The 23,930-nt window shown below is 36.4% G+C and overlaps 1 protein-coding gene across 1 annotated transcript in view; it reads left to right on the forward strand.

Moving 5' to 3' along the window:
• Positions 1-23,930, forward strand: part of raver2 (ribonucleoprotein, PTB-binding 2) — a 129,101-nt gene that overhangs the window by 52,215 nt on the left and 52,956 nt on the right. Inside the window, exon 3 of the mRNA XM_038278376.1 lies at positions 23,435-23,742. Coding sequence (XP_038134304.1) covers positions 23,435-23,742 — 308 coding nt within the window. The remainder of the gene's footprint in view (positions 1-23,434; positions 23,743-23,930) is intronic.

Raw genomic sequence — 23,930 nt, forward strand, 5'->3', positions numbered from 1 at the left:
GGTTAGTCATTTGAACAAAAAGTTTGTCTGTATATAACTATCAGGCCAGTGGGAAAATGGTTATGTAGCTTATCTGTCCATTGTGTTTTTAATAATTGAACGTCATTGATCTCACATTGGTGAAATTTACATCCCCTTGGAGAGCAGTAGGCTGCTACTTGTGTGGTGCCTGGGGAGCAATGTGGGGTTAAGGGTCTTGCTCAGGGACTCAGAGTGCAGGTTGTGGGGATCAAACCAGGTGCTTGCAACCTTCTCAAAAGCACAAGTGCACTGCTCTAACCACTAGACCCACACTCCCCTCCTTTACCTCCTTGGAATTGTAAAACTGGTAGTTTATTTCAAAGGAGACGATCCAAGCAAAATCGTCTGGTTAATTGGATCTACGTCTAACTCTCATGTTCTTTTTTTCAACATATTAAATGTTTGCTCAAAATTCGCATGACAATTATTTGGAAACACGGCTATCGTGGAACAATGGTGTAGAATGAAGCTGATTAAATAGAAATCATGTCCTACCTCATGTTTTACAGTAATATATGAGGTTTATGAAAGCTGTAAGATGGCAAAGACTTCAACAGTTCACAGGAAGTCTGAAGGGAGGACAGCAAGTTTGCTTTTTATTTTAAGAACCTTTTGGTTTTCAGTCTTTTTAATTGAAGGTTTGCCTCAAATTTTTGACCACTGTAGTTTTCTGCTCCATCTATTTCATCAACATTACAAACGGATTTTATTAAAAAACTCTATTAAGATATAAAAGGTTTGCTTATGAGATGTAATTACCCAAGTAATGACATTTAAAAGTAAATAAAAAGTAAAATTACAATCTAACTTGAAAAGCTCTTGTATCTTGTATGTTTTGGTGCACTGTGATTAATTCAAAGCATTTTAACCAGCTGCCAGAAAGCTTAAAAAAAACAAAAAAAAATTTTCCTCGAAGTACAAAAAAATCCAGACTAGAAACCTGTGTAGCAAAACCGTACTTTGTCCTCTTGATGTCATTTTCCGCACACGCTGTCCACAGCAGAAACTCTAGTTAACTTTACATACACGAGGTGTGCCCAACCAGTGGCATATTTTTGGTTTAAGTTGTGTAACAGTCACTGTATTGAAAATAAAATCCTTACACTTTAAAATGCATCCAGTTGCAAGCTTGTGGGAGGTAAGATGTACTTTTAAAAGGCAATGCCATTTTGGTATGTCCTGCTTTTGTGCACAAGCTAAAATCAGGTAGATGATAAAAGGTTAATATATTCTCATTGAACTAAATAAAAAATGACAAATTTTCCTTGTTTTAATTAGTTATATCTGGCAGTTTCTTTTGGGCTGAATGGCTGCAAAAGCCTTTCTCCTCCCTGGCTCTGAAAACTTAAATGATTAAAGTGTTGTGCCAGATTTATTCCTTCTTCACTCATTCCAAGAAATCAGCAAAATAAAGATGTATTCAAACATCCAACTTGGAAAAATCTTTTGGTATATTAAGATGTTACGTTATATAAGCCTTATGCCAACAACCATCATGTAACCTCTGACTGATGGAGATGAAAATCATTTAATGCAACCAGAGATGTAAATTTAGAGCCATTATGTAGATTAGGGCAATAGATGTCTGAATTTATCATGTGGATCTAGACTGAAGCTTGTGATGGCCCTTAGTGGGATTATGCTATTTGGTCACGATGTCATTAAAAAAATACAGAGAATGGAAAGCAAGATTTGTACCACTGGGACTTGAAGTCAGGATTATCCAGCTCTGTGGTCTCCATCTCAATCCTAGAGCTGCCATCATATCATGGGTTTGTTTTTGTCAGAGTGTGCTTTTTGGGATCTCCAATAACTGAACAGCAGCTTCTCTAGTAACAGAGTCAGCTGAGTTTTTTTTTCTTTTTTTTTTCTGTTTTTCACCTTTTGTTCTCCATCGTTCGGGCTTCAGCAGCAGCAACCGAGTCCATCTAATTGCTTCCCTGGACAGCAGCTTGTCACCGCTCTCCCCTCTTCATCGCCTCCATCTTCTTCTCCTCTGCCATCGTCTATCCATCTGTCCACTTCTGAATCACTTAATGCAAATCATCACAGGCCTTGCAAATGAGATGCAGCTGTTGTCCTTGGTCGTACAAATACCCCACAGTATGAACTGCACATTTTATCTCTTTGCACACTTTTTCTTTGCTTATTTTTGAAATGTTTACTTTAAAACAGGACAAATCAGCCCTCGTTTGCTAATGGTGTCACTACCTCTGTAGACCGCCTCAAAGCCATCATTTTTGACAGCTAGAGTATCTGAAGAACGATGTTGATATGATGACTCTGTTTTTGTTTTTGGTGGTGATGCTGTTTCCTACATTTTTGTATTTTGTTATTTAGATTTCCTTTTTCTAGGAAGACCATAGTTCTTGTTTTTACTACCATCTTACATGTGTGTATCCAACGCTTAATGACGTCCGTAAAACTAAAGGCTTCTAGGATTCAGCACAGTAGTCCGGATTTCGTTTTCTATTTAGGATAAAGTTCTTACTGTTAACTCTACTCGAGGTTAAAGAAAAAGAGCTAGGAACAGCAGATAGAAGCTATAAGTTGTCGAATTAGAATCAGCCTTCCCATACTCTACCCCTAGACCACTGATGCACCCAGTTATCTGTGTATTAAAAGGTTATTTTCTGAATAAGTTATTCTGAACATAATTAAGGGAAAAATGACCTATTATTGATTGTTACAGGTATTGATATATACTACTTGTATGGCTGCTGGTTTCTAAGGGATGCTTAAACAGAAGCTGGTGGATGCCATGTTGGTTTTTAGGAGGTACACACGGTTGTAATTAAAGGATATATTTAAAGCAGGGAGGGAGACCGCTGTATGTATAGGGTGTCTGCTTTGGGAATAAGATGTTATGTATGAAGGGCATGTGGGGATACCAATAGGGGTACCTCAGGCCTACTTACTAGCTACCCAGAGGTGTTTATTATAGGAGACAGTTTACAGTGCATAAATAAACTTGGCAATTCCTATGTAGCCTTTTAGTTTGTATATTCCCATCTTTAAAGGATACCCCAACCAAATATAAATAAAAAGATGGATAAAACATTTTGAAGGTCTCTTTATCCACATATTGTGGTAGATTTACTCAATAGTTGATAAGAATACACTCCCTTAACCTAATGCTCTGTGGATGAAGTCTCTGGCTTTTAAAGGCTGTTTGTAATTTAAAGGGATTCTTGAAAGGTTGTGTCGAAGAACCCTTTATAGAAAGACAAACCTAAACAACAAACCTCTCAATTTTTTACCTTCAAAGGTGGAATGTATAATATGGAAAATTTGTGCCAAACCCTTTGTCCCTGCAGGTTCCAAAGTAGATCATGTTGCAAGGACTCTGAGGACCCATGGTGCGGCAGTGGTACAGATAATAAATTAACTTTTTGCTGTGTTGGTGGGATACTTATCTGGTGTTTTGCTTTGCTACTAATAAATTGTACAATTGTTATTTTAAATGCAGTGTTGAGGGTCTCCTTATTACAACTTTCCCTTACAATTCAAAGGAAATAGTTCTTTTAAGATGTAGTTTATTCTGTTTCTGTCATTAAATTCCAATGGCATCAGGAATAGGGTCAAAAGCGTTGACCTCTCTAAAACAGATCATGCATAGATGGTTTCTGTAGTGCTGGTCTTATCTGCTGCACACACCAGTCTCATTAAAAACACAACTACATACATACAGACTTCTCATTTGTGACTTAAAACCTGTGTAAAAATCACACTCTGAAACTACAAGCCACATCCACAACATGTACTGTTGAGGGCTGATAGTTAAGGTTAGTGTTATCAGGGCTTGCAGCCATGCTGCTGTTTATGGTGCACGCAAATGAACGCACAAGATAAGGAGTGCACTATAAGCAGCCGAGCTCAACCAAGCTCACAGACAGTGTTAGGCTCCATCAAAAGGGGAAGTACTTCTAATGTTACCTCGCTGAAGTATCATTCAGATTCAGTTTTGAATATTAGTTAGTTCCTGTTTGTTCCACTGTGTTGCTTTAGATAAATTAGCTTTCACATTTCTTAGCCCAAACTTTATTGGATCACTTAGTGGAATCATGTCATTTTGGGTTTGTTCTGAGTGTTGCCTTCATGCATTCATTTTATAGGCTCTACAGAGACTTTTGACTTAGTTTTTAAGTATGGATCCAGTTTTCTTTTTTTGGATGCATTTAAAGCATCATTGTAAGTCAGCATATGTCATCTAGAGACTTCCATTTTCATTGTCTTAAGCAAAACTGACCACAGTTTATTGCTTTTACAGCATAATTTTGTAGTTGATTAGACGGGATGTTTGATGGTCCAATGTGCAGTCAGCTGCCCAACATATGTGTTACATTGATGCTGGTAATATGCTTTCATTTGTCTACAGGGATGCTTTACAACAAGGAAACAATATTTCCCTTCCTCGAGTTTACCCTTATATGAGCTCATCTCACCACCACAAATGAACAGTCTGCATACATTTGAAAGAACTGTTCTTTTTCGAGATATAGCTTAATCCAACAGCATTAAGCTGCATTGTTTAACGAATCAAAAATGTAATAAATGCGTTTTTTAACTGATTGAGTTTGCAGTTGGGGGCGGGGGGGTCGATATCTTCCCCCAGTTGGCAGGAAGTTGTCTTAATGGGGATTGTCAAAAAGTATTTTTATTCTTTCTCCCTGCCTAAGGACATATCACTTACCACATCCAGGAGGATTGTTTTTCCTTAATATTCCTCACATTTGATGGAATGCATCAGATCTGCTGCTTTAGATGGTATTTTACGGCGAGATTTATTTAACAGGCTGATGTCGCATTCTATCTACTTTCTGAAATGCAGCTTGACAAACACATATTTATTCTCTGATCTACACCAAGTAGTTGGAAATATGTGTTTTAAACCTACAGTCTCTGTTCTACTATCAGTAAAGACCTTTTTATTGGACCTTCAAACTTATGACATAACTCTGATCTCACATCCAGGAGTTGCTGAGTCCGATTCTCACAGCGTGAATGTCCACACAGCCCACCATTGCTTGATAGCTTTTTTAAACTCCTCTAATTATCTATAACATTAGGACTAGGGCTGAACACTTTTACTCAAAATTCTAAACTGCGATTTTTCTCAACCAATATTGTGATTTTATTTTGATTTTCCTTTGCACTAATCACAAGCATGTAGGTCTTTCATTTCAGGGTTTCAGCTTTTTCAGGACCTTGAAAGGTTTATTGTCCAGAGTCCATTCCTGCAAGACTTTACTGAAAACGTTGTCTTAAAATGTGATCTAATACTGACTGTGCATGCAAACCTCAGCTCTCTTTTCCCACCTGTGTGGTGATAAACCCACTATCAGGATATTACTGCCACCTAAAAGTAGGGTTGTCACGATACTAAACTTTTCAACTCGATACCGATACTAAGGAAAATATTCGATACTCGATACCATTTTCGATACCACAAGGATAAAAACAAAGTCTCAAAAATTCTACATAAATATTTTCATTAATAAATAAAATACAATAAATAAATACAATAAAGGTTTTATGCTGTGCACAATATTAAGCAAGCTTGATAAAAAACGTATAAAATTAAAATCAAGTGTTCCTTACTTGGCTATGCTTTGCACACATAGCATTGACGCTAGCCAAACCGGTTAAGAAACAAAAATAATTCTCAACAGCTGCACCTGTTACAAAAAAAGTCTGAAACTGAAAAGTGCGTAGAATTATTCAATCACACAGTGTTCAGAAAGTGCATTTTCCTCTATTCTGCACTTTAGATGAATGACTGGTAGCACTGTATCGATACTTTTAAAAACGAGTATTGTATCCGGATACAACATTTCAGTATCGATACTTTTTTGAGTTTCGATACTTTTGACAACCCTACCTAAAAGCCTGGAGTAAGAAATTTAGAGTTAATTGCAATGTGACCAAAATTGGAGTTTCTCTGCAATCTGAAAATTGCATTTTATTATATAGGGATTATATTACAAATTCAGTTAATTGCCCAGTCCTAATTTAGACTCCGGGAAGCAAATTTCTAACTTACTGACAGTGGTCACAGGGATTGTTTGTGGGAGCTTGAGAGTTGTCTCCTCAGGTTGACCTTAAGATACAAGTTGCAACCATTCGCCAAGAGCTCCCATGCTGGATGGGCTTCTCTCTAACCCTGATGCAGTGGCTGACACACCAGGCTGATTTTTGATACCTGAAGAGCTCCCTAAGGAGATGGCCTTTGCTATTGTTGGTCTTGCCAAAAGTAATAGGTGCCCTCTGCCAGGATGTCTTGGCTGCTTCTCAAAATGTCCCTCTAGAATCCATGGCACAGAGATAATGCTTGGCTTTCTGCTTGTTTACAGAAGTCAGACTTTAATCTGCAGTAAAAGGAGCGTTAACCTGCAAATACATATATAATTATGTTATATGTATAATTTAGTGTTTACGTCTGAAACATTGGTATCGAGAAATTAAACTTACGGCAACCATTGGAAAATGTGTATACACCCTTCTACAGTGACTGAGAGCACACATTGATGATCATTTTCATTTCAGATCTTTTTTAAGGAAATCAGTTTGAGCCTTTTCCTAAAAAGTCTCACATTTGTTTGTTTCTTTAATTCAACACCGAGCTTGATCCAGACTTTCAGATAATTTATTAAAATAAACATTCTTTTTCATGTTTTTTAGCATCTCTTACCAAAAGGTTTTTGTTTGCTGTCTGGTAGTTGTTTATCTGTTGCAATTAATTAGTTGCGATGGTTCAAAACTCCTGAAAAGGTTGCATTGCTTATATAAGCGAAACCTTGAAATGAAAGGCTTACAGGAGCTTTGCTTCAAGATCCTAGTTAGTAAATGTTTGGGTAAAGGATTCTTTTGCTCGGCTGTTTGGCGTGCTGGGATGGTGATCTTTCTGTTGGCTGCAGGGTGGTGCTATTCAGTCCTGCCTTGAAGCTACTAGATCTGATTGGTGGTCATAAATCTATGTTGAATCTATAAGTAGTTTGGTCGAGGATCAGTAAGGTTCCAGATTTCTCTGTTGTCTTTTATTCAGCACTTTCCCCTCTGATAATCCTTCCTGAGCTTCAAGGAGCTCAGTGCTTATATAACCAATTGACAACACATCTGCACTTGAGTGGACCACGATTAAACAGGTGGAAAAAAAACAAAGTCTAAACAGAGAAACAAAAAAAAAATATTAATCTAATTAACAAACTCGGCTACATAAAGAAAGAGTCTGCAAAATAAACAATATGATACAAGATAACTCAAAAAGTTACTTTTAAAAAACCAACAAAGCATTTCTCCACAGGAAACCCTCTAATGGTATAACTGATGACATCATCTAGCCAATTTAGCATGAAATACTACAAACAATGGTGAGTAAAAAGGAAAACAAATACCATGAATATACAAAATAAACAATTTCAACCAATAATCCAGAAGTAATAGCTTTAACCTAAACATAAATAGATGGAAACTGCAACATAATGCTAATACAAACAAACACGGGATGGTGAGTAAAGCAAAGTTGCAAACTACGGATGCACGATATAATCGGCCCCCTATCGGTATCGGCCTGTATCGGCCTTAAAACTGAATATCGGACATCGGCCACCCCACCGATATTTAACCCGATATTTGATCAGCTTCTGAGTTTCTAAAGTCTAAAAAAAAAAAAAAATACTACTTCTTCTTCCTGAAAAACTTATTTTTTACAGACTTAAAAACTTCTAAAGACGAGGGAAAAAATATTGATACATTAAAATATCACAATATCTTCATATGCTGATATGTTGCCATTTAAAAACACCATATCAATCTCTTTTACTAATGAAATATTTCTATATGTCATCGTTATGCAACGAAATCCCCCGAAAATTCACGAAATTTTGCCATATTTTTATATGTTGATATATTGACGCGGTATCGATCCATTTTACTAACAAAATCTCACAAGAATTTGCCAAATATCACGAGAGTTTGTAACAGAAGGTTGAAATTTCACGAGATTTTGAAAGTAAAATAGATCGATACCGCGTTTTTAAAAATCAATTTGATATCAGCATATGAAAATATATTTGAGTATATTATTTTTCAAAGTGTCAGAAATGGATAACAAAACTGCTATTTTCAATAACTACTTATTTTTGTCCAGCTTTAACATGAGTATCGATATCGGTTATCGGCTACATGCGTTTTAAAATATCGGCATATCGGATATCGGCCAAAATCCCAATATAGTGCATCCCCATTGCAAACCAATGTTTAAATTTAAGCGTTACAAATAAAAAATAAAAAAATAAGTGGTGAACACTCACTGAACCACTTTGTAACAATCTGATTATTTTTGATTGAAAGGATTTTTTTCCAAGTACTGTATAGCCTATATTTAATTTGAAATACCATTAAATCAGAGATTTGAAACAGTGTTGAATAATATATAAACATCCATCCATCCATTTTCTGTCATGCTTATTCCAAGTGGGGTGGTGAGGGGTGCTGGTGCTTATATCCAGCTGTCTACAGTCGAGAGGCGGGGTACACCCTGGACAGGTTGCCAGTCCATCGCAGGGCAACTCAGACACAAACAGGACAAACAACCATTCATGCACACACTCACACCTAAGGAGAATTTAGGGAAACCAATTAACCGAACAGTCATGTTTTTTTGGACTGTGGGAGGAAGCTGGAGTCAATATATAAACAGATTGAATGAAAGTTGTTCACTGTTCTGAATTGTGCAAAGAAAAGCCTTTAATTGTGCCAGATCTATAACTTAAAATAATAATTAAAAAAAATCTAAAAACTATTAGATATAGAAAATATTACAATCCAATTCAAATTCGGAAAATGTACCTTTTTAATAGTCAACACAAAACCACAGCGCCACAAAGGTTATCTTTGTTTGTTCTTCCGAAAGCAGCATTTACGCTCTAATAGGTTGTACTTCATGTAAATAGTTTGCTTCTGGTTGGTTTGTTATCATGTAATCAGAACAGAAATATCAGAGCGAAATGTAGCACATATACAAGAACAGTATTAAGGCAGTGAGGTAATAGGATAAAACATTTTTTAAAATCACCAAATCAGAAATGTAACTAGATTAAGAAATATAATTTCAGGTTAAAAACTGAGACAAAATGATAAGTGAAAAAGTGTTAAAAATATAAAGCATGAAATGTCAGAGGAAATGAAAAAGTGGAACATACAATATAGGGATTTTTTTTTTAACTAAGTGAACAGCTTATCTAAACACATTATCAAAGCTATTAGTGTCCAGAAGTTTCCAAATCTTTACATGCAGCTGTTTTCAGATCTGCAGAAACTCTAGACGTAGTGCTTTACATTATGCATATCCATCTTATTCACTGAAATGGAAACATCCATACTACAAAATGTTTGTAAATGATGCTGAAGCATGCATCCATTTTTAGAGCAAAACGCCTCTAAGAGTAGCTGAGCAGCTGAGCGAACAATGCAGCTGTGGGTGGAAGAGTGGGCGGCTGGTTGAAAAGAGGCTGAGTGTTAGATCCACTCAGCTTGCCTCTGATACATTTCATCCATCCCTTTGGTTTTCTACCTTCCTCATCCATCCCCAAATCAAACATGATCCGTTCAAACATCATGTAGAATTTAAATGCTGCTTCTACAGTTTATTTTTTTAAACAGGCCAAGTTTTGCAGCATTCTTTTTTTTTATCTAGCATGTCTTTTCCGCTATAAATTTGAAAAAACAGTTCATCCTTAATGGCTATTTGCTGTGCGTTGAGTGATACTTTAATTTAAATTGAGAGGTTTCTGTACAATCTATTGGAAATGTATGTTAACAGAGATTAATAATGTGACATGTAATTATTTAAAAAATAAATTTTAGGTGTAGTTAAAAAAAACTTGTTGCTTTTAGCTGAAAAAGTATCTTAAAAAAAACTCACTGGGTTTATTTTTTGCAGATACTTTGGGCTTATTTATTTATCCACACATTGATTCGTATCTCCTGCTGTCTGTACATCAAATTATCCATCTATTTTATTCAAATACTGTATAAAGACTCACAAACAACATCAAACACATAAACACCCCCCCCCCCTGCTGTCAGGGTGAGGGTGTTTGAAGGATTCCAATACAGTATGTGCATCCTGAGCTGGATGTCTTAACAAAATACGATTATGGTCCCTTAATGATAACAAAGATTATGATATAAAATTTAACAACTTCTGGGGTTTTTCTGCATGTTTTTCTTTGGATGTAAACCTTTTTAAAGTATTTTTTATGATTGTCTAAAGGACGATCAAAGGTCTGAAACCTCTACCTGGGTTGTGAAAAGTGCCTATCAGAGTGAGGGCTGCATGGGGCTGACGGATAGAGACAGTAACAAGAGGGAAGCAGAGGAAGCCGTTTGTAATGATGGAAACGAACATGTGTGGGAGGGCCAGCATGTTAGAAGAACTATGGAAGAGAGAAGGACGCGGCTTCCCTGAAGTGTTGACTAATGCTGAATAGGAGCAGGAGGGAATAAAGCCACTGAGATTCAAAAGGTGATGAGGTTTTTTTTATTAGGGCCACCGATGTGAGAGGCACTGATTTACAGAAAGGATCTTGAAAGAACTTGATCTTTTAAGTTTTTATCCCTTGGTTTTACCCGTAGCCTTTTTGTGAAGTGTTTGTTTAGGAGATATTGTGTTTTGGTAGCAGCATACATAAAGAAGGCAGTCCCCAAAGACAGCGTTGGATGTGATCTAAGGATTTCTACACTTTGCAGCAAGTCAGAAAAATCCCTGGAGGCCTTATTGTGTGGAGGAAACAGATCCACAGAGAGCTTATCCTTTCTGATATGTCAGCGTTGGCTTCTACACGGTAAAACAAACTTTGTCTGCTTTAAAGCAGCAAGTATGATGTCATCTCTAAACAGTTTTTTGGATTTATTTAGCTTCAAATCAAAACCAGTATTGTTGCACAAGCTCTTGTTTCAGTGGGGAATCCCACGAAGGTCTGTAATATGTTATGATTAGCAATAACATTCTGATTTATAAACTGATTTTAAATGCTGCCCTTAGATCTTTCAGGCAAATCGCAATTAAATCCAGACAGATAAAAATCGTTTTGATTAACAATCGTAGCAGAAAAGAGTTTTTGATCAAGACCTACATTTGTGTCTAGTTTAATGTTTGGGTTTGGTTGTTAAATAATTCCTTTTTTAACTATATAGAAGCTTTTAGAACCTTATCCCACATAAACTTATTTATGCCATAAATACATATTTATAATATGATCTGTTTCTGTTTGTGTGAGAGAGAGCAGTCGATTTAGTAAATCATTTGCAGTGAAACTATCCATCCATCCATTTTCCGTCATGCTTTATCCCTGCTGGGGTTGCGAGGTGTTCTGGTGCTTATCTCCAGCTGTCTAAGGGCGAGAGGCGGGGTCGACCCTGGATAGGTCACCAGTCCATCTCAGGCAGTGAAACTATACTTTATTTTAGTTTTATATCTAAATTAAAATTCTTTATAGCTATCCTCATGTCTTAAGCCTCTCATATTCATGTTTAGCGTTACTAGCATTGTAATTATTGTGCACATTACAGCTTGAACCTATAAGCTAATAAAAATAAGAGGTTTGGTGAGTATAAAACACTGACATTTTCTGTGTTACCTGCATTTTATATGTAAGATGAGTATATTATTAATGATAAAGTATCCTAGGATTTCTGGACCTCCTAAAGTGGACTGCATCAATACTTTACCTGCTGTTACTTTGACATCTCACAACTGCAATTCAGATGTGATCTAGAAATCCTCCCCTCTGCCTGGCTGCTCTGGGCTAGTAAGGTTGGAAATAAAGCTCTAAATAAATAAAGTTTTAGATAATTTCTGTAGAGTTTGTGGGTGAACCTTTCTGATACTTGACAATAGGTATGCTCTCGGAACATGCTGTTATCTAACCGGTTTTCCGGTTCCTACAAGCTAAAGTTGCCATGACAGTTACTGCCTCTGTTTTAGTCGTTAATTGTTTGTTTGGGTATCAGGCAGTATTTCTTCCTTTACAAGACCAGGGAGAACAAGTGAGTTCAATGTTCCCACAGGTATTTTGATGATTCATCTTTTGTAGCGAGCTCATAGTCTTTAAGATTAAAAGGCCTACATACTTTTATCTTTGCTGCTCCCAATAGATTCTCTATAGGAGACAGAAAGGCCAGCTCCAGACTCGCTTTCAAATGAAAGTTTTATGAAATTTAGATAAAAGTTTGCATCTAAATCCAAGAGAAATACAAGTAACTTTGGAATTAAATGTACATTCAGCTTTCAGTTATGTGGTAGTGGCTCACTCACTGCTTAAAAGTAGCATCTTGAAGGAACAAGTGACATGACTCCATTGAAAATCTTGATTCATATAAGACAAACTTAATTCATATAAAAAAATACATCGCTCTAGAAATAACGGCCAAACTAAAGAGTGTCTGTCCGGTTTTAAACTTTCAACCTGATCAGGGGTAATCTGGGAAAAGCCAGATTGTTCCATGAGGTTCAATTTGAATTCTATTCTGTATCCATCTGGAAAGGCTACTGCGGAAAGGGAGGGACATTTATTCAATTCTTTGAGGTGATTGGGTAAATGAAACATGCCTCTCATGTTGGGTTTTTAGCCAATCACAGCAGCAGTACCAGCTGTGACGTATCACATTCTTGATTTGTTTTACAACTAGCCATGTTAACTGATAAGGTAAAATCTTACCAAATCCAAAATATTTCTGTATCGAGGCTGATGCATCTGTTAGATTCTGGCGAGATGTATTTTGGCAAGTTTGTGAATAAAAAAAATGTATGTTGCTTGCAAGGTAAGATCAGGGTCTGCATGGCTTAAAATTTGGTTGATTGGTTGATTCACTTTATTAATCTCAAAGTGGAGAAATGTACTATTCCAGACACCAACTCCCTAATATTTTATTGGGCTATGGATAATTTATTAATGAAAAAAACTGTTTTTTCTATAACTGGCTCTAATTCAATGCACTTTACGTTTTAGTTGTGTATTTTAGGTGATTGTAAAGGTGTTTCTGTTATTCTCACTTACCTGCAATCATCCATCTCATCCTGATGTCACCGTATAAAGGTGACTCTTTTAGAAGCATGTCTGCTGTTTTTATAAAAGTCACTCCTTTTTTGACGAATGGGAATAGTTCTTGTGGAGGCTTTCATGTTGGCGTCAGGGGCTGGGATGAAACAGCAGGACCTTCTTGCACCCAGCTTGAGAACCTGCCCCTTGTGTTTCCGGGTCTGCTGTGCGGCTTGTAACTCCACTGTTTTTAATTAGCTCTTTCAACAGGAGTAAGTGGCAGCAGAATTGTAGCCTTGGAGGTAATTTCAGTTGACGATTTCTTCCCCTCCCCCCCCCGTCTCCCGACACATTCTTCATGGGAATAATCAACTTAAAATAATCGACTCATTCAGAAGCAGAGACCCATAATTAAGATGTGGCACTTTTTGGAATTTCTTTTTCTTCTACCTCCTCCTATTGTAGTCAAAGTTCACTGGGTAGCCCACTCAGCTATTGGCAGGATATAAAGTATAAAATTATTTTGTAAGCTCTTTGAATATCAGAGGTCTCCTTGTCACTGCTGGAGAAAGTACTGAGTAATATTTAAAGCCAGCCTCCTCCAGACAAGCTCTGGAGTCTTTAGAGGGAGCAGGAAAAACACTAAATGAAACATAAAATTATATTTTCTTTATCTCCTTCTAATGCTTCATATTAAGTAGCATGCTTAAAGAGTTAGGCTTCTGCTTGGAGATAATATTTTAAAGTGTCTGAGGAGGAGCTGAAATCATTTTGAGTTTAAACAGTTTGCAAAGATTGATGCATTGGAAACATGAAAAAGAACAAGTCAGATGTTAATGCATTCAGCAATTAGAATCAAAGTAGAGGAGAAAAAATGAATAACTTTAATTCACTTCAGTTTATTTATATGTCACCAATTCACAACACATGTGACCTCACTTTAGAGAGTTCTGTCAGATTGCTTCAAATGTTTCTCTTGCTGACTCTTCAGCAATCCCTCATGCATGTAGCGACAGTGGGGAGGAAAAACTCCCTTTTAACAGTAAGAAGCCTCTGGCAGAAGGTGTGTGAGTAAACATGGGACTGGACAATTTTTCAACATTCGTATAAATCCCAATATCATTCAATATAATTCAGAACCAATAGCGGTGATATGACATCTGAACACATTTCCAGTTTTTCGATATATATGCTGCAGTCTGTAGGTCCATTTAAAGCCCAACAGAAAGGCTTGTAGCACATTGGTTCTGTGAGCAATGACACCACAGACAGAGAGCCTGTGCTCTGCAAATGTAGGCGTTACTGCTCAGGTGCTAAGCTTCACAAAATGATAACATGACCAAACATCCCAATTTTGAATTAAGTTTCTCCATTAATGTCTCTGAGTTTATTATCTAATGAATCAGAAACAGTTTTTCACGTTCAGACTGTGCAGAAAGCATTCTGCTGTGAAGCAACAGCTGGTAGTGCAGCTTAAAGGTCGCATTCAGAAAACAAATTTCTGAAAGATGAAACAGTACTTGTCAGTGGTCATGGCGAAGATTATGATTTTTATTTTTTTACTGATTAAAGCTGAATTCATTAAATCACCACGTACATATTAGTTTTAGGTATAAATAATGACAATCCATTTATTATTCCTTGGTGACCGGACTTTTCCTTTAAAAGTTGCAGTCAGGAGAGAAGAGTCGATAGCAGCTGTTAAATAAGGGGAGATCTTTAGCTTGTTATTACTAACAGAGAAATGTCCTGTGACCTTATGGGATGTGTGAATTGATTAGTTTGTTTTGACTGGCTGATCCTTTCTGTGATAAATGTTTGGATAAAACATTACTAGAGTAGTAAATATTCTCTGTGCCCAGATATATAATATATATTTCATAATAAATAGGATTGGATCTGTTTTATTTTTACAGATGACTTGCACAAAATAAACCAATTTATATTAAAAAAAACTCAAAAACAGAACACCACAGGTTGTCATTTTGTTATACATAATTAAAGGTATAATGGAGGATCTTTACGAATTTTGTAAAAGACCCACCCTCTCCACTTTTTAAAAATATGCACAACCCTTTACCCGCTCCCAAGAGGGAATGCCTATTTAACGCAAGCAAGAGCATGCACTACCCTGTTTCTCTGCTTCGCTCATACAATTTACTTTCAAGAATAAGATTTGCAATTTTTCCGCTATGTCAGACTCACCACAGGTAAGTGAAAATGGGAACGAGCACTTCGGTCCGCCTTACGTAAACGTATCACCAGAATGATTGACAATTAGGATGACCACTTATTTTGATAATCCATCCGGAAAAAGTACAACTTCCATTATATCTTTAAGAAAAGTGTAATAGAGAAAACAAAATCTGTTGCAAATGATTTCTCAATTGGTGCTTGATAAATTACAATGGAGCAAAATGTTGAGGAAAAGTAACTTCTGTCAGTGGCTTCCTAACAGCCTTTTCAGATAACTAAAATATATTGCACATAGTAATGATTAAAAAACATTTTGTCATCGTTTTTTAATAGGACAATGCTCATATCTACCTAAACGTCACACTGTAAACGGTATCCTAGCCACGTTAAAAGACGACGCTTTCGATTGGCTGCAGGAGAAACAGCTCATTACTTGTAGGAAAATGAGAAGATTGGTTGTTTAGTTTAGCTTGAAACAGCAGATGGCTAAAGGAAAATGCTTCCTTTGGAAGTATGGTGTAGCCTTTTATGGGTTTTTGGGAAAACCTTCAAACAATTGGTGAAGACATAAACACACATATTGGTGTTGGGATCCATTTTATATAAATAGAAACGGCAATTAAACATGTTCTGCTACCAATCTCTAAATATCTGCCTATGCTGATGTACTTGTTCTTATGCAGGACCCTAATGCCGGCTTGAATCCTGTACCACGCGCCATAAAAGGAGCAATTTATTGCCTGTTTTTTTGTAGCATCAGTGTTTTATTTATCTAAACAGTGTGGATTCTGTGCCTGAGGATTTTCTCTGTGGGGCTGGTATTCAGATTCTCTTTGTAGCTTTGATGTAAGATGAAAGCCATGATGATGTGCAGGTGAGTAAGGATGTAGTGGATCACAGGAAAGTCCAGTTCCGCTCTCTGCTCCGCATGTTTTGTTGTTGCAGACCTATTTCTTTGATCCTCTGTATCCGAGAAGAAAGGAAGATTCACAGTTTACATTAAAGTAATATTCATATACTTTAGTTTTGTTTCCTGCACTTGCTCTTTAATCTTAGGAATGAACATTAAAAGCTGTGTCAAAGTTAAGATTAGTAACTGGGTAGGTTTGAAGAAAATAAATTAGATGTGGGGTCTTTAGCTCTAATGAAGTCTGCTCCTCCAATTGCAAACATCTTCTGAAAATGTCAAACTTTAACTCTTCATACTTTACTAAATTATTTATTTCACTTCCTTTAAAAAAGAGAAAAGATTACAGTGGATTCCCATTATGCTAAAACATTAGCCCAAAGTTATCTTTTTTAAATCGCTTGTAAATAAGTTGTCATATAAACGTTCAATCACAGGAGGTAAGTAATCAGTGAACCAATAAAAACAGATGTTAATGTAATTGTAATGCAATAATAAGACAAGATTTTTGATCAGAGCATAAAAAACCTGTAGGCTTTTAAATGATCTTATCTAACCTGTGGATTGGAAGATGAATATGACCTGTTATTTAGATCTAAGTCTGAAAAGCACTTTGTCACATTTGCTGTTCAAGTATTCAAATTTGCATGTTTGTTCTACACTGATTGAAACTTCAAATTACCACCTCGGCCTGAACCGGAACACTTTGGCTGAAATGATTTACAGCAAAACTTGCTGAAATAGTTTTAGAAGACTTCTTTACATAATATTGAAACTCAGGAATATTTAGAGGCTGATTACCAACCTGGAAATAATATCGTCTGATTAGAAATCAAAAAAGGCACCTTACACTAAATTGCAGATGTCATAGCGTTGTTAATGGTTGAAATATCTAATTGCTTGGATGCAACTTTTGATCACTGTTACTGCAATTCATACTCTGGATGGCATTAATATTTCACATATCAAAATATCTCTGGCAGTGCTTGATGAACATTATTTATATATTTAAATTTTCCCAGACACTGATGTTCTTTGAGCTTTCGCATCAAATGGAAAATGAAGAACACACCAAAAAGAGTTAGCACACCAAGTTATATGGCCGTCACTAAGGATAAAATTATTTATTAATGAAATAAGGTTGATTGATCATACCAATCAGATAATTATTAACTTACAAGCAGCCATTTTAATAAAATCCTGAGTTCTCTTAAGAGAATCTTTCTAAAACAGGAGCTGTTAAATATTTTTTGGCAGCACAAAGTTCATCCAGCTGAAATTCCTGTTAAGGTTGGAATTATTGTTAGATATCATTATTCTGTATAGTGCATGGTGTCATAGTGATCAAGAAATAAAATGCATACTTCTTCAAAGCATAATATTGAAGCATTTAGTTTTCAGAAGTTATGTTTAGCATACATTGGGTTTGTGCATTTGTGGCTTATAAGATAGACATCAGATTATATTATAATCAATCCAGTTTATTTTAGATAGAAGGAAGGAGAAAAACAATACAGCATGATGTGATTCACCTCTCCATCTTGATTAATTGCAGTTCAGTGATCACACGGTAAACAAAGTGAGATTTAATGTGAATTAGTTTTATTCAAATTAAATCACAATACAAAACAAAGAAACTGTGCAGCTGAGTTAATCTAATTAAACAACAACCTTTTACAAGCATGGATTGTCTAACAATTCCAGTGAGCCTTTATAAAACCTGACTTATGATATACAAAAAAACAGATTTGAAGTGAAAAGTTATGTAACCTTTCCAGAGCAGATGTTATTAACACTTATTCAGTAGCCCAGCAGTAAACAGCAGCAGTATACATTTTCTATTTCTTGAACAATAAATGTACAATTAGCTTTCAGTGAGTTTTTTTTTTTTAATGTAGGTTCTCGCTTGGTAATTTAGCAAAAACATTCAATACTGCTGTAAAATAACATCAGTAAGGCTTATGAAAGTTAACTGACAGTGAAGTAGCTCAACTGTGCTCAGAAACACGGGGGACATAATTAAAAAGAAAAAAAACATTGTATTGAAAGCCCCATTCTTAGTAACACAGTGTGACTATATATCTTTAGAGCACGTTATAGGGACCTGTAATTGCCTTTTTAAAGGTAGAACTATTAGAAAGCTGTTCAAAGAAAAGTCATTATCTGCCTCGCATTGAGAAGACCCCAAACTTGAGGCGGGTAAATTAGGGTCATAGATGGACTTTCAGCTTTACAGCATCCCGATATCTTAAGTACGGCATGAAGTTAGTCCAGCAACTTTGTGAAACGGTTGTGTGTGCATCATGTCTCTGCCATGTTCATCCCTTTGTTATATTGTTTGACACGCATCATAACCATCTGCCCTGCTGCAATGATTGAACTCTTCTGTTTCTGACAGAGTAAATATTTAAAATGGAGCCTAAACCCTGAAATTCATGTTTCTATGAAAATCATCTAATTGATTATCTAATTATTAGATGATTCTTAGTAAAACAATGACCAAATCTAATACACTATGGGCCGGATTTATCAAGATCCAATTTTGCGTGCAGTAATTTGCGCTCGCAAACTGGAATTTTGCGCGAGGGGCTGAACCATGGTTTGCGGGTGATTTAACAAGAGTGATTGCGTAACTGGTGGAAGGTGCAAAACTGTTGGAGACGCCCTATTTAAATGATGGTTTTGCGCGTTTTGTGGTTTGCGGCAAAGTAGTTTGTAGTCTGTACAAACTAGTGCATTAAGAAATTTAAATCTTACAGTGACCCCCAACAAAAAAAAAAAATAAATAAAATAAAATAAAAATAAATATATATATATATATAAATTGGCAACCTTTATTCCCTAAGGTGGTATGTGCTGCAGTAAAAAAAAAGCAAAAAAAAAAACAGGTGTTTTGTATTGGCCTGTGACTGTGGATGAGATCCCCGCAGCATTTGGCACGTTGCTCCACAGGCGCAGGTGGAGAACCCCGACCCCGTCGGACAGCACTTCTGAAAAACGACATTGGGAGATCCCCGCTCTCGCTGCAACCGTACGCTGGAATGACCCAGATGCAAAAAAGTGCAATGTTGCAAGGAGTTTTGTGATATCTGGTATTGCGTGGATCCTCCTTGTGGCTGGCTCCAAATCCATTCGGAGTTCCCCCAACAGCTCCAAAATGTCAATGCTGGATAAACGATATGTTTTGATGATCGTTTCCTCGTTCATTGCAAAAATATTCACACGGAGTGAAAAAATGCGTTCTCTGCGTCTCCTTGCTTTATTTCCATGTCTCCTTCTTGCGACAATAACCGCTGCCATGTGTGCGCAATTACGCATACAGACCATTTGCACCTTCTTTTGAAACGTGTTAAATATAGAGTCAGATACCGTTAGCAAAATTGCGTTCAGGTTTGATAAATCACTTTGCGAGTGCTAAATTAATATATTTACATGTTCTCCTCCCACAAGACGCACTTTTGCGTGTAAACGCCCCAAATTGCATATTCATTGCAGAAAAAGTACTAAATGGATAAGAGGTGCTATTTAGCACGTTTTAAAGACCAAATACTTTTAGCACGCTGTTGATAGATCAGTTTGTACATTTTTTAGCGTGCGCAGTGAAATAGCTCACGTTTTTATACACGCAAACCTTTGATAGATCCGGCCCTATATCTCTTTGCTGCTGCTTTCATGATACATCTTGGTCCTGCACCTCAATATATTGACTTCATTCAGTGTTTCTTAAAATCTTTAACATCCCTAAACAAAACAGCCTGAAACAGGTGGAAGTGTAATGTTCCAGCTAATGCCATTCATAATTTTTCATCACATTTAAGAATGTAGTCGCTAGAAATGATTTTGCAAGAAAAGTACCCATTTGAAGGTAAGCAAACTTATATTAACTATTCATTACTCATTTGGTTAAGGGCTGAAATTATTAATCAAACTGATCTTGATTAACTTTGAATCAATTGGAATGCATGATCTGGTTGAATTGTTGGTTTCATTCAGGAGAGCATCCTTTAATACGTTTGTAACACAGAAGATCTATAAATGGAACAAACCATGTCAAATTATTTAATGAACGAATATTATGATTTATATTTTCTCAGGTGTTTAAATATAGTAAAAAGATCCAGGAAAAAACACAATGATCAAACAGACCATCACATCAGTTTTCAGTATGAAATAGAACAACAATGGTACAATGGCACGCAGTGTTCTCCTCTTTTTCTCCTGTTCCACCCAGTTAAAAAAGAACAGGAGAAAAAGAGGACAGTATTAAACTGAAACTAGCCCAAATATGGTTTCAAAAAGTGCTAAATAATCAAACGTGCTGCCACCCATTGATAAAATAGTAATATCTCTATAAAAAGCACTAAACAAGTGCTATTAAAAGTTGTATACTTATCAAGCTGTTGCTTCTAATGCAGGAATATGTTAGCAATATGTGACCTAAAAGGACACATATTGTTGTTTTCTTGTTTCTTGTACTATATAGTGGAGGATGTTCTTTTTCAGGTTGGATCATCAAAACACGTGGTCCTCCTAATTGTCATTCATTCTGGTGATATGTTTACATGCTCGTCCCAATTTTCACTTGCCGTTGGTGAGTCTGACATAGTGGAAAATTTGCAAATTTTCTTCTGAAAAGTAAGTTTTTATCAGTGATGCAAGATGCAACTTTTAAACAGAGTGTGCACGAGGAAATGGGCTTGTGCATGCTCTTACATGCATTTAATAGGCATTTCCTCTCGGTAGCAGGTGCAGGGTTGTGCATGTATATATTTTTTTGAAAGTGGAGAGGGCGGATCAAAAACTTGTGAAAATCATCCACTATACCTTTAACTTTCATGCCTACCTTAATGCATGTATACTAATTTGTGTGAGACGCAGGTGCGGAGATGATTCAAGAAAATGTCAGGGTCAGATAAAGGTATATCACACGTCCTTCTTGTTTAGACCTATTAAGAACGTGACCTATTTCCCCTTGTGAAACAAGTGATGGGAGACAAAAAACTATATGCATATATACAATATTAAGCTTTACTGCAATAAGAGTTAGGCTACTGTCATCCATACTATGGCTGGTACCATGATTAGCCTATTTAGGAATATTTCAGGTGGATCTGTCTTATTTTTTTATGAGTATCTGTTTGAATATCTCAGACCACACCAAATTTGGATTTGGTAAGAGTCGAGAATTAAAAATATGATCTTGTGTTACGAGCTGTACACTTGTAGGTAAAACTAAAAGTGTTTGGTTTTCATATTTATTTTGTTTCCTTGCCCCTTTCTTGATTGATAAGTTGCAATTAAAACAACCAATGTGGTAGACAGGAAACACATTTTGGATAAAAGTATTTTTACTAAAAACTTTTCCAAGAATCCGGCCCAAACTTCCCAGGTTCTACTGGAGTTTTACTGCCATAAAGAGGATCCTTTTCCACTGTTGCCACATACATGATCAATATGAAGGATTGCTGCAAAGTTAATGACTCCTATCACAGTCAAAGACCCCCAACGCCCACACCAACATGCCATTTTAACTGCTGTGTTTTCAGATGAGTTGTGTTTTTCCTTTCCTATTAAGTCATTTTCAGAGGAGCTGCTGCATTAACTGTCTGACTTCCAGTTCTCTGTGGAATGAATAATGCTGGTTTATTTTAAGACAATCTGACTTCACAAGAAACAAGTTGTGGGTTGTTAACAGACAAAATTATTGCCTTTACAGGATTAGATTCCATTTGCCATGAGATTAAAATACACTGGAAGTATGGAAGAAAGTTTTTCTATTTCCAACGAGAAACTCTTATTCGTCTGTGGTGAAAATACTGACCTGCTGAATCCCAACAGACTCAAAGTAATAGATTACTTTTCTAATAATCTGCATAGTTTGTCCCTCTTTCCAACAATAACTAAACCTAGCAATTTTTTTTTTTTTTTTGTCAGAATAACATGACAGAATATAACATTAATATGTTCATTAGTAATTTTGGGGTTCCAGCAAGAAGTGGTTTGTAATATGTGACATCACTGATCGCCCATTTTTACTTTGTGTGACTGCAAACTTAAATATATCAAAGAGGATAGTGACAGCAAGAATGAAGGAAACTATCAATGACTTTCATAGCAGTTTAAAAGATCAGCACTTGAGCTCAGTAACCTCTGAAACATGTAGATAATTTTCTAAACATCTTTGTTCTCTGTATAATATACCCTGACCAGTTAAAAAATACTACCGGTACTTTAAGAAAAAAATCTATAAAATCCTTTTTTGTAAACAAAAAAAAACTATGCAAGCTGTTTATCAAACTCAAAACTAAAGATGCAGAATAAAGACATAAGATATACAAAAACAAACTAAGATATAATTTGAACTCCTCAAACGTTATATTTAAGCAAATCCTGTATATTAATAGAACAAATATGAAGAACATACTGAATGACTTGATGAAACAGGGACCATCAAACATGGATTATCCGAATTATTTTTACGGTATAAATGGAGATATTTTCAATATGGTGGTGGTAGTGTGATGGTCTGAGTTTGCGTTGCTGCTTTAAGACATGGATGACTTGCCATAATCGATCAAAGTTGGAATTCTGTGAGGATGATTTTAATCAAAATTATATTTGGATTATGCAGATCTGTCAGTGGAATAAGTTATTTAGTGTTTTTTCTGCAAAATGAGTCTTTGGAGATTTAATTAGAGGTTCTACGTAAGTATATTAAGTTCACCATTAAGTTTAACCTCAATAATCCAGAAATAGAAATAACCGGAATTTCATCAATGTGGGACAAGTAGGCATTTCTTAACTTATACTTTAGGTTTTCCAATGATAATGATGGTAAAAAGTCTCTCTATCCTTGTATTGTATTATGACTGTCATTGGTTTGCCCTTTTAGTTGGATGTTTATAGAAACAGTAAAGTGTTTGTGTGTGTCACAGTGGATTCCCCCACATACTGGCCCCCTACTGGCTTTCTAGCTAATGTGATGTCTTTCTCTCTGTGTGTGTCTCTGTTTTTATGACTGTGTGTCTACGTCTTTTGTTGTTTTTTTTGTCCAATTTTTTCTTTTTGCCACATTCGACTGGTCATCTACCTTCCTTGTTTTCTGTGTGCTTTCGGGCATGTTTTGCATGTTTGTGTTTGCTTTAAATGTATGTTTGTGTTTGTCTTTGTCCCCACCCATGTCTGTGCATCTCTTTCTTTGTGTTTGCTCCCATCCTTGGTCTTGTCTTTTCCCTTTCGTTGGCGTCTCCATAATGTCCTCCTCCAGCCTTTGTGACTTTGCTGAACGGGGACCAGGCTCAGGATGCCATCCGCTCCCTCCACCACAGCACTGTCCGAGGACGCCTGATCAACGTCACGCTGCAGCCCACAGATTCCCTGCTCTGCCTCACCAACCTGCCCCACACCTTCACGGCGCAGCAGTTCGAGGAGTTGGTGCGTTTGTATGGAAACATAGAGCGCTCCTTCCTGGTTTACAGTGACCTAACGGGCCACTCCAAGGGATATGGGTTTGTCGAGTACATGAAGAAGGACTCTGCTTCAAGAGCCCGCTCGGAGCTGTTGGGTCGCCCTCTGGTATGTGTGAACAAAAGAAATTAAACAAATAATCATTCGCTTTCAATTATTTAGCTGTAAAAAAAAAAAAAGGTTTCTATGTATTTCTAGATGATGAAAGATAGAAAGATAAGGAATATCCAGTTTTGCAATGCCACAATGTATCGTGATCATACTATACGGTAAAGATACGGTAAAGATGATATTGT

The sequence above is a fragment of the Cyprinodon tularosa genome, unplaced genomic scaffold (assembly GCF_016077235.1).
Source record: "Cyprinodon tularosa strain WSP-4 unplaced genomic scaffold, ASM1607723v1 ctg140, whole genome shotgun sequence".
In the NCBI taxonomy this organism is placed as follows: Eukaryota; Metazoa; Chordata; class Actinopteri; order Cyprinodontiformes; family Cyprinodontidae; genus Cyprinodon; species Cyprinodon tularosa.